Below are 15,942 nucleotides of genomic sequence, written 5' to 3' on the forward strand. Positions count from 1 at the left end.
AAATAAACTTAAAGTCCAATATCTACATGGGAAATAGATTTGGAATATATATACCAAAATGTTGAGCAGCTCCCCACTAGCTGATAAAATTTCAGATGCTTCTTCTTCTTCCATATGCTTTTTTCCTAATTGTTCAATAAAGATCAGAAATTGGGAAGTAATTTTCAAACACAGGAAGAAACAAATAAGTAATTCCTAAAATTAGGACTTTAAGACATAGTAGCTTCAGAATTCAAACAAGACCATTTTCCCTAAAAGGCTGAGATTCACATTGAAGTCTGAAAAGCACCAACACCCTACTTTTTTCTTTCCTGCCCGTCATTAAAAACTATCTCATAAGACTTCAATGCCCTACAGCTGGAAAGTCAAACATGACATGTAAGAAATCAACCAGGAAATCCGTAAAAACCATGGAAAATTTTGAATGTAACCAGGACTGTGTATCTCAAGTACTTAGTACATAGCAGATTATCAATGCTAACTTCTACCACCCTTCTTCACTTGTAGGTTCATGTGTTTTTTGACCGTTTTCAAATCAGGTAGCCATACCCAGAATTTTAAAATGTCTTGCGTATTTCCACTCAAAGGATCTTTTCCTCATTTGAGGAGACATGGTAAAAGGTGAAGATAGGGGATCGGAGAGAAGAGGACCAGGGACGGCAGATTTCTAAACAGATTATATACACAGGCCTGTTCCTTTTCATGTATGTGTTCTTTCAGTCATTCATTCAAATGAATCCCTATATTCACTGAGTCCCTATATATCAGGTTTGTGCTGAGCCCAAGGAATAAAACAGTTAGCAAAAATACGGGGCTTGATTCAGTTAGGGAAATTCACTGCACATCAATAAATGTAAAATTATAATCTTGGGAAATACTTCTGAAGAAGTTATTAACTAGGTCAATTTATGTTTCAAGACAAAATTCCTAAATTAAAAGATTAAGAATTATGTCTCCTATTAACACATCGAAGCATTTTGTTAATTAGCATTTCTCCTCCTTCAGCGTCCCCTCTGGAGCCTTTACTAAAGGTACTAATTTCTCTTGCCCTACAAAGTCCTGAATGCTGTTCAGTTTCACCAATTTCATAATGCAGTTTACAATCTTGTAGCTGCCTCTGAGGTTAATTACTAAAACTCAGAAACCTACCTGACTTCGAATATCATTCTAATAGACCATGAAACCAAACGGCACCATTACCCAAGCCAGAATTATTATACATGAGTATCAATGTCAGGATTTGAAGAAAATACATAGAGTCAAATTACTGCCAAATATAAGATCAGCCTACAGATATTTTGAGAGTTTTAGCTGTACTCTCAACATCATCATATTCAGCCATGAAATGAAAGAACATGTAACACACATGTTATAGGGGCCTGGGAAGCAGTTAAATTTGGCAGTGGCGAGACATCCAGAGGGGAATTCTGGCTACAGACTGGAAAGGGAAGAGACATAAAGAACAGATGGATGGATGGAACATGGGAATCCAAGAAGTGAAAAGAAACAAAGAACAATTACCAAAAAAATAAATAAAAACAAAACACACACAAACCTAGATCATGGAAAACTCACAATCGAGGAAAACTTGGACAAAAAAGAAGAGCCAAAAAGAAGACCTGAAGACCATGATTCAGATAAAGAAGTATATGCTGCCCCTCAACCCAAGTATCAATCTGGTACCAATACAGTGCCAATTTGGTACAGATTCTCTGGGCACAAAAGAAACCTCCTGACTTTATTCCTTGCCTAGAGTAGGGCTGCAACACTGGCTGCAGAGAACCGAGTGCCTGATCCAGCAGAATGAGATCAAGTATACACATTTAAAAGGACACCAAATTTAGCCTGATGAAAAAGTGATGGGACTACATATGCCAGTCCTGTACTACAAGAGTCCTGTAAACTAGCTCTTCCAGTGAGAAAGATACTCAGGAACAAGCAGGGATAATCTGTGTAACTAACCAGAATATGACTAGAATACTTGTTATATTTTAAACTTACTGGTAAAGAGATCTCTAAGATCTTTATTTTATATATAGTTCCCCCCGCAAAAGGCTAGTTATGGCATTTCAACCTGAACTACTAAAAAAAGCACACACATACTGCATAAGGTACCTGTATAACAATATATGGTATATTCTTAAGAATCCAGAATTGTGAGCTTTTTAAAATCTTGCAATTATCAAAATATTTTCTATTACTTTACATTTAATAATTTTGGGGAACAGCCTACTTTGTTAATCTCCTTTTCACAGACTAATTAATGCTAATACTCAGGAAGTTAGTCACCCTATGAGAAATATAGATCAGTTTAAAACCTTTCTCTCCAACCTCATCTCTTTACCAGTCTCACCTTCACTCACTGGGTTCCAGTCTTGCTTCTCTCTATTCTACAATTACACTATTATGGAAGCTTGTAATCTTCTGTAAGGAGAAGCTCTACATAATTTATCTATGCATTCCTAGGACCTAGCACTTAACAGAAATGCAATAAATATACAGACAAAATTACACATGATGTTACAGCTCAGGTTCAGTCTTCATAACAAAATGTTAATTGAGAATATTATAAGCAAACACATACATGCCTTTAATATAATTTAATAGAACATAATGGAACAATCAATAACTTCAATGGCAGATGTTGGTGGCTCAGAAGACCAGAGCAGGTGCTTGGCTCTCTTTACAGAACATGCCATAACAAGGTTTGTTTGAGTCCCATGCAATTCAGCATAACTGCTGACTACTCTCAAAATTAAAAGAGGATGAGAAAGAATTACAAAAACTTAATTTTATCATTGTTTTTTTAAAAACTTTAAAAACTTTATTAATTTATTTTTTAAAAGGAATTAACCCGCCCTGGCTGGCGTAGCTCAGTGAATTGAGCATGGGCTGCAAACCAAAGTATCGCAGGTTCGATTCCCAGCCAGGGCATGTGCCAGGGTTGCAGGCCACAGCCCCCAGCAACCACACAATTCATGTTTCTCTCTCTCTCTCTCTTTCTCCCTCCCTCCCCTCTCTAAAACTAAATAAATAAATCTTTAATTTAAAAAAAAGGAATTAATCCTAGAGAAAGAAGCTTAAATTACCAAGATCCACCACTTCCATTAAAATGTATAAGGCAAATTAATAATAGATCACGTAATATCACAATGAGTCTTGGACCTTGAAAAAGCAGTATTTTTAAGCGTAAGGTAACTAAGTAACTCACATTCTCAATGAACTGGGTATTGGACAGCATAAGGAAGTCATTGAAGACATTATGTAGGCGACAATCTGTAGCTTTAGTTTCCCGAATCAGTCCATCTACTTGTTTCTTGATTTCATGGGTCCTAGAGATAGTCTGCTGTGAAAATTCCTGTAGAAACTGTAGTAGCTATTTAAAAAATAAAGATATATAAGTATCAATATTACATGCATCTATTCTTCGTGTCAAAACAAAAAACCCATTTCCTTTCACCTTTGTGTGTGTATGCTGGAATGCACGAGGGATGCTGGTTTTGTCAGTACTAAGGCCAAATGGCATTGAAAAATGTTGAGAAAGGTTGTCAAAACAGTGGCAAGTGGTCAATGAGCACTTGCTATTTCATTTCTGGAGGAATTTTAAGTACCGCTTGTCACTTTACAGGGGCCACAAAGGGTAAAATAACAAATCACTACTTTTTAAAAAAATCTTATTCTTATGTGACTTTGGAATCACAGTTCTGAGCTTCCTGGGCCACGGCCTGAAGGACCCCACTACAGGCCCACTAGCCCAGGGTTCCTCATGGAGTCGCCTCACTAGTGCCACAGCAATCCCACGGGGCAGGGAAAATCTTTCTGCCCTCTTCAGTAAGAGAAGCCTGCGTCTGGATCACAGTCCAAATGGAAGCACTACGGACCGAGGCCGACAGGCCCGTCCTCTCCCTGGGCCCTGCCACAGTGGAGTTTTCGTGGGTGAGTAGAGATATGTCATTAAGTAGATGGGTGGCAGCGGACAGTCTGGATGAAGGGCTAATCTGGGCTCCAGTCCTCCCGCTCGCAGGCCAAGCATCACGCCAAGCAACCCACCCATCCCACCAGTCCAGTCCCTGGGGCCAGCCGCTCACTCCTGCGTCCGCTGCCAGCGACCAGCTCTGGCTGCTCCTGCGGATCTCCTCCACCGACCAGGGCCGCTCCCACACTGGCTCGGAAGCCGGCGCTCGTTCCTGGCCCGGGGTCATCCGATTCATCTGAAGCGGGAGGATAAGAAGAGAGGCTGACTTCGGGAAGGCCAAAGCCCCGGACCCACCCGGTCCTACCCGGGCCTGCAGCCCTCACCATCCCAGCAGTGCAGTTCGGCAGGATCCTCCACAGTAAACACCGAACCCGCCCAAGACAACAGACCCCCGGAAGCCGACCTCCCCACCCGTGACCTTGTTTCACGTGACTTGACCTCACGTGACTGGAACCACACGTGACTGGGCTGCGGCGCCACCGTTAGGGAGTTACGGAGCCTCGGCTGGAGTAAAAAAGTTTGTAGCTGGCAAGGGACTAGGACGCTAGTGAAGAGTGGTATTGACTCCAGGGGGCGCTAAAGGGCATGCATGCGCCTGCGTGCATATCAGCGGTAGGACTTAGGTGACTACCGGCTCCTGCTTCCGAAAGGAGTTTGTGTGGAACATCCGGACTTGGGGCTTTAGGCGTTGGGGACGTGGGCAGAGGGAGAGCCCTCTCTTACCACGCCTGTTCCTTGCTGCTAGTTCGCTGCTTGTCGCAGGGTTGGCAGACAGGCACTCAGTAAACAGGGAATGATGGAGCTGTCTAGCCATCATCATGTTTTAATGCCATGCTGGGTAGCGCTTGCTTAAAATTCGTTATTCCCTGGGTATTACACCCAGGTTTAAGTCTAGCCTAACCATGTAACAGGCAAAAACCTTTTTTAATCTGATCCCTGCCAGCAATCCATCCTCAAGTCTCCCAGCTCTCTAGCAGTCAGTGACTGGTCTGTGTCGCATTTATTCTAAATTCCCTGTACCGAGATCCCTCCAGTGGCAGACCAACTCACTTTTAAACATAAAGATCCTACCCTGGCTGGTGTGGCTCAGTGGATTGAGCATGGGCTTGTGAACCAAAGGGTCACTGGTTCATTTCCCCATCAGGGTACATGCCTGGGTTTTGGGACAGGTCCCCAGTGGGAGGCATCCAGAGGGAAGGGGGCGCAGCCACACATTGATGTTTCTCTTCCTTTCTTTTTCTTGTCCCCTCTGTCTAGAAGTAAATAATAAAATCTTAAAAAAAAATAGGGAAGTGTCTGTTCAAGTCTTTTGCCAAGTGCTGGAAGCAACCTAAGTCCCTATCAGTAAATGATGATAAAAAAACCATGATACATTTACCCAATGGAATACTACTGCAGCAGAGAAAAAGAAGGAGCTCCTACCCTTGTGACAGCATGGATGGAACTGGAAAGCATTATGATAAGTGAAATAAACCAGGTGGTGAAAGACAAATACCATATGATTGCACCTTTAACTGGAACATAATCAAAGAAAAAAAGCAAACAAAATATAACCAGAAACATTGAAATTAAGAACAATCTGACAGTAAACAGAAGGGAAGTAGGAGGGGATAAAGAGAGGAAGGGGAGAAGGGTTTTCAGGAACAACTATAAAGGACGCATGGACAAAACCAAGGGGGGGAGGAAGCAAGGAAAGAAGGAAGGTTTGGCTGGGGTGGGGAGTAAACATAGACTACTGTAACTGAACAAAAATAAAATTATTTTTTAAAAAATAGAGATCACTGATAACTTCCATTCCTGTGTGCCCCAGGGTCAGTAATTTAACCTCCTTGAGATTTCTTCCCTAGTAAAAGTGATGATATTTGTACAATGGCTAGCTTGGTGCCTTCCATATGGTGAGCATTAAACTATTACTCAGGGAAGGAAGGGAGGGAGGGAGGGACCTCGACATTTGCCATATGGTGCGCATTAAACAATACTACTCAACCATTAAAAAAAAGAAAGAAAGAAACCTTGCTGTTTGCAACAACATGGATAGACCTAATTGTGTTATGCTAAGTGAAATAAGTCAAAGAGAGAAAGACAAATATATATGAAAAAATGAATAAACAAAATAAAACAGAGACAAACTTAGATGCAAAGAGCAAACGGTTGGCAGAAGGGATATGGTTGGGTTTGAGTGAAAAAGGTGAAGGGGATTAAGCAGTACAAATTACCAGTTATAAAATAAGTCACAGTAATGTAATATATGGAACAAGGAACATAGTCAATATCATATTAACTATGTACGGTAAAAAGGTGGATACTAGGCTTATAGTGGTGGTCACTTCATAAAGTATATAAATGTCTCATCACTATGTTGTATACCTAAAACTAATGCAACACTGTATGTTAACTATAATTGACAAACAAAATTTCTTTAATTTTAATAACCTAGATCTTACCACTTGTCCTATGCCCTTTATTTATCCAACTCTTGGACTTTTTTTTGTTTTAACCTCTGTCACCTCAGTGAAGTCTTCCCTGATTGTCCCAAGTATAGTTTAAGTGCCCCCTCAATTATTTTTATACATTTGTAAAAATATTAATCATGAAGTGTTACACTGCATTGTAATTTATTTATATATTTGTCCCCCCTTAATAGCTAACCCCTTTAATATAGTACTTATGAAGTGCTCAGTGTTTACCAAATACTTTAATACATATTAATTAATTTAATTCTCACAATGACTTCATAAGGTATGGTACTATTATCCCTGGGTTATAGTTGAGAACACTGGGACATAGGTAGTATAAGTAACTCACTCAGGGTTAGAAAAATCAATAAAGAATCAGAGCCAGGAACCACACGAATAGCCACTGTTTTACACTATAGCTGGACCTTTCCTGTGCTATACAAGGTTAATTGCTTATGTCTATTGCTGGGTGAAAATTTTACTTCTTTGAATATACAGTTCAGTGATGCAGAGTCAGTCTCAGGACTTGTATCAAGATAAAGCCTTTTGGCCCTGGCTGGTATGGCTTAGTGGATCGAGTGCCAGCCTGTTAACCAAAAGGTTGCTGGTTCCATTCCCAGTTGGGGTACATACCTGGGTTGCCAGCTGGTTCCCCAGTTGCAGGTGTGCAAACACGTATGGATGATTCCTTCTCTTTCTCCCTCCCTTCCCCTCTCTCTGAAAATAATAAAATCTTTAAAAAGGAAAAAAAAATACGTAGCCATTTGTGCTTTAGCTCAATTCAAAAGTTTAGTTTCACATGGAGGTGGTGTGTTAGCTCAGCTTCCTAGGGACCCCTCAGCTCCGTTTTAGATTGCTCATTCAACAATGGTACCTCCATTTTGCTATTTTTATAAAGTATTTCCTCCTTTTGACTGAGATTATTCCTTAGCATCAATGTTTAATAACTAGGAAGCACCACTAAAAAAGCAACATTGTTCCTCCATTGCCAGGAAGTCTCATTCCTGGAATGTCATATCCCATGTAGGAGAGGAAGAAGGTTCCTGAGCATCAAAAGCAGAGCTAAGTCACATAGTTCTCAGATCAAAATTTTTTTTGTACAGATGGTCTCAGTGACCTAGCACTATTTGTATTGTGGCTGGTAGTCATTCGATTCACCTGGTAAGACACATAATTATGTATAATCACAAAAACCAATATGATTAAAGCCTGTAATATAGAATAAAGCCAGGTATTTATTCCTGTAACCAGTCAGCTAAATAATTCTGCCCAACCCCAATTTGTGGGATAGTATTTTGTCAATTCTAAGATTTTAATGTACTGTTTCAGAACCCAAGCTGTTTTATCACTGTAACTGATTTGTTGACATAGAACCAACATCTCTTTCCTAAATATACCATCTAGTTGGGTGGCTAACACATCTAGAGCCCTATGGTTTTGTAGTATTACTTCAGCCAGGCTACCGTCCATTATTCCTTGTTGTCAAGAGCAGTTGTAGTGGTGTTCCATTATTGTGCCACAAGAATAGATTTTTGATAGACTTTTTAAATTCAGCTACTCCATATTAAGGAAGGAATGCTCTAGCAAAGACATACTCAAAGCCTTGCTTATCAATTATGGGCTTCAGTTAGACAGAGGACTGAAAACACATACCCAAAACCCCAGTTGCATTTGCTTAGTTTGGCTGAACTTTATAGACAAAGGAGTTTAGTTTAGGGATAATGGTAGAAGAAGGGAGAATCTTTCTGGTGGCAGCATCAATACTAACATAATCCACATCTGTCTCACTATTGGGTTGGCAAGGTGACATATACTTGGATCCCACACGAGTAGAAACATCCAGCACCCTCAAGTGAGAGCATGTAATTAGGTCCTTCAACTCAAGAGGGAAGTATTAAGTCCTATTTCTGTGGCAGGAACTTCATGGTCTCCATATGTTAGACATGAGCACAGTGGACATACTGTAAAATCAGCCAAACTTTACAAACAGATTGTACAATTCATCCTGTGAAATGATTTCCCAGTTACTATGCAGATCTGAGGGGATTCCTCAGAGGGAGCAACTTCTCCAGGAGTATTTACTTGTTGCTGAGACTGTGCCTCTGAGACATGGGAGAAACATACAAATCATCACTAACACATATTTGTATCCTTGACTAAGGGGAAACTGAATAAAGTCCATTGCCAGACCATAAAGAGAACTGAAAGCAGGGGAAGCACCTGGCCTACAGAGGTATGTATAAATTTCTCAGGGTTGCCAAAGTGAGAAAGGATACTCCTTTTCTTGATTTTACACATAAGATCTCAGAAAGTGAAGAGCTCAAGGGAGGTCATAGAAGGCCTTCAACAGACTAGAAGCTGTAGGGTTCATTGTGTCCCTGAACATTGCCTGAAGCATAATTTTTCTAGTCTCCTTACATAAAAGGACAACTTTCCAGCAGACACACACACATCTTTATTTAACAAGGTGCTAAAAACCTGCTTTTTCAGGGGAGGGTACCACTATCATTAGTTCACAGCCCAGTATGGCAGACCCTTTTCACACCTTAAGGTTCTGGCACCTGGTGAATACTATGTGGTGGAAAGGAGGGAAAGGTCATACATCCTCTTATGCGATGATTGGTAAACTGTCTGTCTGTGCCCACGCAGTCCATTCCCTGAATGTCCAGCCAGTTTAGATTAGCAAATACGCCATCTATGCAAAGGTAAGCACATTCACAGGGAAAACATTAATCCTTAATCAGACTCACTCAACAAATAATACACAAATAATTTCCTTGAATATAAAATCAGAATTTACTACTAAGACTAAATTCCTTGTATCTTTTTAAAAAATATTTATTTATTATTTTATAGAGGGAAGGGAGGGAGAGAGAGAGAGAGAGAGAGAGAGAGAGAGAGAGAGAGAGACATCAATGTGTGGTTGCTGGGGGTTATGGCCTGCAACCCAGGCATGTACCCTGGCTGGGAATTGAGCCTGCGACACTTTGGTTCGCAGCCCGCGCTCAATCCACTGAGCTACGCCAGCCAGGGCAAATTTCTTGTATCTTGCTCACCTAAATTCTTCCCCTAAGCCAATACACACCACTTACTTTACAATTCATCTCATTTCATCTTCTCAGAGGCAATCTTAACTATGAATTTGATGTTTAACATTTCAGAGATGTTTTTAGGTGTTTACATACATAAATCTATCATAATATATATATATATGTGCATATATATGGCATTGATTTATGTAGTTTTACATTAAAAACCATTCTCTACCTTTTTCTGTAAATTTTAAAATATTCACTGTATGTCTATCCATATTATCATAAATGAAACTAAATTACTTTTTCAAATTATTCTTTTTAACTGTAAACTATTCCATGCTATGAACATGCTATAATTTATCTAGTCATTATCCCATTAGTGAACATTTAGATTATTTCTAATATCTCACTATCACAAGCAATGTTGCTAGGATGTGCTTGATTGTACTTTCTTGTACACATACGCAAATTTTTGGTTTTAATAGATATGTTAAATTGCTCTCCAACTCCCGTAGTACATAGACCATGAGAGGAACTGTTTGTCCAAGTTCCATATTAATACACACTATTATCAAAATTAAAAATACCTGCCAATCAAATTAGTAAAAATTGCATTTTCTTGCCATATTATTAGTATTTCCTTGATAACTAATGAGATTCAGCATACTTTCTTATGTTTATCAGCAATTTTAATTTTCCTTGAATGGCATTTTCATATGGCTCTCATTTTATATTCATTTAAATTTTTCCCTAATGTACATTTGTTATGAACACTCATTTGTTTGAGCTTAACCTTATTACCTTATTTTGTGTTTTCCATTTATTATGGAGTTTTTTTGTTTATTTTTCTCCCGCATTCCTGATTTCGTTTGGGTTGGTTGAATTTTCTTTGTTCCATTCTTTTTCCTCCATTAGTTTGAAATGTATACATTCCATTGTTATTTTTCTAAGGCTTACTCTTAATTTTTATATCCACACATAAAATATAACAAAATCTAAAGATAATCAGTATGTGTAGACTCTTCCCAAACAGGATAAGAAATTTTCATTTATCTCTGCTGTCTCTCTTCTGCTCAACTCCTCTGTTGATATCATCTCGAATTCTAGTTCTAAGTTGTTATTTTGGGCTATTAATACTAACTTGATCTTAACCAAGAAGATTGGTTGGTGACTTAGATAAATATTGCTTATTTTATACTGCTGCTTCCTGTGGATTTCTTCATTTTTTTCTTGCAGGAGTACATCTTAAGTAGCTCTTTCAGAGATAAATGTTGGTAGTAAATTTATACTCTGAATGCTCAAAACATGGCCTTGTTTCACCCATGCACTTAAATTATATGGTAGCTGGGTATAAAATTCTAAAATGACAATTATTTTTCAACACTTCATCGAAGATATTGCCCCATTGTCTTCTTGTGTATAGTGTTGCTGATGAATTTAAAACAAAATTTGATACTTAGTTCTTTGAAGTTAAACTATCTTCTGCTTTGGTATCTTTAAGTCTCTCTTTCTCTCTTCTCTTCTCTCTCTAATTCTGAAATTTAATAGCTTTCTTCACTTCTAGGAATTTTTGTTAGCTTTGATTAAATATTACTTTCACCATTCTCTCTATTCTCTTCCTTTGTAATTCATACAGAAAAAGTTAAGAATATCTTTATCAAACTTATGCATCTTAACCTTTTCATCTTTTTTCTTTTGTGTGCATTCTGTAAGACTCCCTCAACTTAATCCCCAAGTTGTTAATTCATACTTCAGTGTGTGTGTCCAATCAGTTATTCAGCCTCTCTTTTGAGTTTTGTTTTGCTTTGTGTTGCTGAAGCAAACATAAAGAAATACCAGTAAATAAAGATATTAAATTTACCTATTTTAATTGATCTATTGATCATAAATAAAACCTTCTGCCCTGGCTGGTGTAGCTCAGTGGATTGAGCTCCAGTCTCAATGGGAACCAAAGGATCACAGGTTTGATTCCCAGTCAGGGCATATGCCTGGGTTGTGGGACAGGTCACCAGTAGGAGGCACATGAGAAGCAACCACACATTGATATTTCTCTCCCTCTCTCCTTGCCTTCCCCTCTCTCTAAAAATAAATAAATAAAATCTTTTTTAAAAACCTTCCATTTGCTCAGTTTGTTATTTCTTTTTTATGATAGTGGCCTTCCTCAGACATCTGGCACTCCTTGACTGTACACTAATTTTATGGTTTAGAAGTCTTATACCTAACTCAGGATTAGCAGCATCCCATGCACTGTACACTTAGATCATCTGTCACCTTGGCTTCTGCCATGATTTCTTATTAGTTTTTTTTTTTTCTATTGGAGTACCTCTCTGTTTGTTTCTGTACTTTTAAGCACTTTCCCTTGATGATTTCAAGCACAGACATGTAGTCAGTACTTTTCTGTATCTATTTTATCATTTATAAGGATATGACATGGAAGAGAGTAAATTTCAGACTATTTTTATCATATCATCTAAATTAAATTTTACAAAAATCTCAGAAAAGCTTTTGTTCTTTACTTAGAAAAGTAGAGAATATCATACAAGGCTCAGAATAGAAGTGTGTGTATGTGTGCTCGCACACACTATAATATTTTACCTTGTTTTATAATATAATATTTTGTGTCAATGCAGTAAATTATTCAATTTATAATAGGTCAGTGGGGAGTCTTCCTGTTTAATCTACTTTAAATGTTAGTTGTTTTTGTTTTAAAGAGCTTTAAAAAGCATAGGGATGGGGCTGGCTCTCGGCATGAGGGATGGGGCTGTGGGCTGCATAGGGGCCATGCCCCCCCCCATCCCAACCCCCGGGGCCCTGGGCCTCCAACGTTCTGGGCCCCTGCCTCTGAGCTCCGCATCCGGGTGGGTGTGGTGAACCTCGCAGCCATGGTGTGGCACCAGCTCCTGAGGAAGAGGTGGGTGTTTGCCCTAGTTTTGGGCTATTGCTCATCTACTTCCACACCAGTACGTTCAAGCAGGAGAGGGCAAGGAGAGACCGGAATCTCCTCTGGTGCAAGACCATGATTGGCCCATTTGGTAGAAAGTGCAGTTTAACTTGAGTAATAGCAGTCGGCCCAGCAACCAGTGCCAGAAATCCATTCAAGGGAAGCACCTCTTCACTGACAAACTAGGACACGTTTATGAAAGGAAAAATTTGTTGGTGAATGGCTGCTGTAATGTCAAAGTCTCCAGCGCCAAGCAGTGATGGCTGCTTGCACAACGGCTAGTGCAGCACTTGCAAGCCCTGGGTTTCCTGCTGCCTGCAGCCGAACAAGCAACTTTAACTGGAGCGGTTCCTTAACGGGCAGCTGTGGCATTCCACAACCTCTTCATAGCAGTCGAAGATCACTTTGAATTATGTATGGCTAAATGCAGGATCTCATCCCAGAGCGTGCAGCATGAGAACACCCATAGGGATCCCATAGCAAAGTATTGCTACAGAGAGAGCCCTCCTGAGCTCTTCCCTGCATGATAGGTGTGAAAGATTTACGGAGCACATGTGACTGAAGCACTTGCAGCCTAAAGCCAGGCCTCAGTGGCACTAGTCCTTTGGAAGAAGAGGGGAGCTGTCATGTGGAAACCTTGGCTTTGACCATTTCTTGGGTTGTACTCTTTGGCTCACACCCCACCAGGCTTTGCCAGATGGGGCTGATCTGTAAAGCAGCTTGGAAACACCAGTGGGTCACATTTGAAAAAGACAGAACTGCAGGCCATCTTGTGGATGAGTTGGCACTTTGGGTGCCTCCACCATTACAGCTGCTCCAGGGCCTGTGGTCACTCACAGTGCCCATTGGGGCCCTTCACTGTAAAGTTATTTATTGAATTCTTTGGATTAGTGGGAAAATTATAATATTTTATATAAGAAAATGCCTTGCCTTGATTGTTGAATATATTCAAGGGTGTTTTTGCTGTTGTGTTGTTTTTGCTGTTTTGTTGTGTTCTTGAGTTTCATGAGTTTTAAATCATCATCTCACCCAGAAGAAATGTTTGGCCTGTTAGAACATGCATGTTCTCAAGGTAGTTGTTTGGTTTTGTTTTAACAGCATCCTCAGAGTGGGACTTAAATACCTTATGTGACCTCTAAAATTGTCTAAAATCTCAAAGATACTGTTTCATTCCAATCTGGCATCAAGTTCTCTCAGATTTTTTTCCTAGAAGTGTTTGGGATACTTACATACCTTTGTGTGAGCATTATTTTAACCAGAGATTCTGACTTATTGTTCTGGAGGATTTTGTTCTCATTTCCTATGAAGTGACTGGATTACTCAGCTGTGGTCCAGTGGCAGCCTCAAGAAAATCACTGGCAGCCTCTCTCCACCCCTGTTATGGAAACCCTGTGTGAAGGAGATATATCTAGCAACTGCAGTATGTAGTGGTCATTTCCTTCAACTTATTCCTACTACTTCTTACACTTACCTTCCCAAAGTAGTTTTGTCCCATAAGTAAGTTTCTTAGAGGGTAAACTGTCTGTGGCAATGGTTTTTCAATGTTAGATCCCAAGAAATGTATTCAGTTTGCAATAGACTTTTCAGGTTCTCTATATTCATTGGTGCCAAATCAAATTTTGTAATGTGAAAGAAATGTGCATGTTAGTGTGAGACAAAAATAATAATAATAAAAATAAAAGTATAGTGAAGCTCTGGGTGTGTGGCTCAGTGGATTGGGTGCCAGCCTGCGAACCAAAGGGTCACCTGTTTGGTTCCCAGTTGGGATACGTACCTGGGTTTTGGGCCAGGTGCCCAGTGGGGGTGCGTGAAAGGCAACTGCATATTGATTGTTCTCTTCCTCTCTTTCTCCCTCCCTTCCCTCTCTAAACCTAAATAAATAAAATCTTTTTTTAAAGTATAGAGCAGAATGGAAGAGGAGTAGCTGACAGAGTATTCTAACCTGTGTGGTCATAATCTTGTTTTTTGTGTGAATATTATTGTGCAGTCTGACCTAAAGTAAAATTCACAGTTGGTTCAGATGTCTCACTCCATGTGTCTCATTACAACCTTCACAACAGGAATGGGAACCATCTCCCCTAAGGCCTGGGTTTAACCCTCAAACCATGGTCAAATTACAGTAGAAAACATGCATTCTACCTTGGCTTTAAATCTCGAGACTTTGGTAAAAAGCCACAGATGAAAACATGATGTTTAAGACATGCACTTTCTTTTGTAAACTGGGGCTTAGTGTGCAAGTTTTCTTCAGTGAAAGTTTTCTTTATTGACTACAAAAAAGATTTTAGGAATTTTTTCTTTTTGCATGCAAGAATAATATGTCATAAGTACCTTTTATAAGTACCTTTCTTCCCAAGTTTGATAAGGAATCTTTAAAAATATTTACTGAGGAGAGTTTGGAAAGATAGTGGAGTAGGTGGACACTGAGCTCACACTGAACACATTGAATGCACACCAATATTTGGAGAAAATCCTCCTGAAAAACAAATGTAAGCCAATTAAACTACCACTGCTCAACAAGCAGGAGAGAATAACTACACAGAGAAGGTGAGGAAACTGTGAGAGTTTTCCAAGAGCTGAGGGAACAACCAGGACAAAAGAAGACAGGTAAGCACCATAGTTTATATTTCTCTGAACCTGGAGAACAAGTAGGAGCTCCATCAAAGCCTCTGTCAATATGCAGAGTATGTAGCACATTCCCAGGCACCCTACTGGAGGTAGACCCAGCAGAAACAGGAGAGTACCATAGTATGCACACAAAGGGCCCTTTCACCTAGAGATTGATCCAGCAGGTGCCCAGGATGCTGTTTCACACTCGCACTAGTCGTTCCTTGACCTGAAGAGAGTGTGGTTGCCAACATAATTACTGCCGTAGTAGTACCTGTCTGCAGGACTACTTTGTCCAGAGAAGGTGTGGAAATAGTGGGTGCTACTGTGTGCTCATATGAGGCTCTCCCTCTGGGAAAGAGTGGGAAGCTGACAAACTCTGAGGGTTCCTACACTTAGGACTGCCTGGTACAGAGAAAGTGCAGAGATAATGAAACACTGGAGCACACCCAGGGACTTCCCTGCCAGGGAAAATGCAGAGTTGTAGGGACTTTGTAGTGCACATGTGCTTGGCTGCTCCTAGAGGAGGGAGTAGAGTGCTGCTGTAGACACACTCGTGCCCAGAGAGAATTCAGAACTACCAAAGTAAGCTTTGCAGTACATACAATGCTTCCTCACCTGCACAAGGGGTTGAGTTGGCTGGTGCAAAAGCAGCCACACCAGACCCTGTTCTTACTAGGGATAATTTAAGCAGCAGGGCATACACACAGGGCTGCCTGTAGAGCAAGAGTGGTGAAGCTGAGCATGTAAGGAGCTGTATTTCCCTGAAAGAGATTGGAAATAGCAAAGCCTGAAGTGTGTTGCAAGCAGGGGCTGCACCAGTGGGAGAGAGGGCAGAGCTGGTGGGTCCTTGAGAGGAAAGCTCAAAAAGTAACCCCAATCAGACTCACCTCTGTTCACATACAGTTAAAGCAACAGAACATGCCAAGA

General features: G+C 40.1%; 1 protein-coding gene and 1 pseudogene across 1 annotated transcript in view; one reads left to right on the forward strand and one right to left on the reverse strand.

The window, feature by feature from the left end:
• Positions 1-4,371, reverse strand: part of WASHC2C (WASH complex subunit 2C) — a 75,414-nt gene extending 71,043 nt beyond the window's left edge. The window contains 3 exon segments of the mRNA XM_028511488.2: positions 3,212-3,376; positions 4,089-4,211; positions 4,300-4,371. Coding sequence (XP_028367289.2) covers positions 3,212-3,376; positions 4,089-4,211; positions 4,300-4,302 — 291 coding nt within the window. The 5' untranslated portion in view covers positions 4,303-4,371.
• A 7,037-nt stretch (positions 4,372-11,408) lies between these two features.
• Positions 11,409-13,367, forward strand: LOC114497154 (annotated as a pseudogene).
• The last annotated feature ends 2,575 nt before the right edge of the window (positions 13,368-15,942 follow it).

Source organism: Phyllostomus discolor, chromosome 5 (assembly GCF_004126475.2).
Source record: "Phyllostomus discolor isolate MPI-MPIP mPhyDis1 chromosome 5, mPhyDis1.pri.v3, whole genome shotgun sequence".
Classification (NCBI taxonomy): domain Eukaryota; kingdom Metazoa; phylum Chordata; class Mammalia; order Chiroptera; family Phyllostomidae; genus Phyllostomus; species Phyllostomus discolor.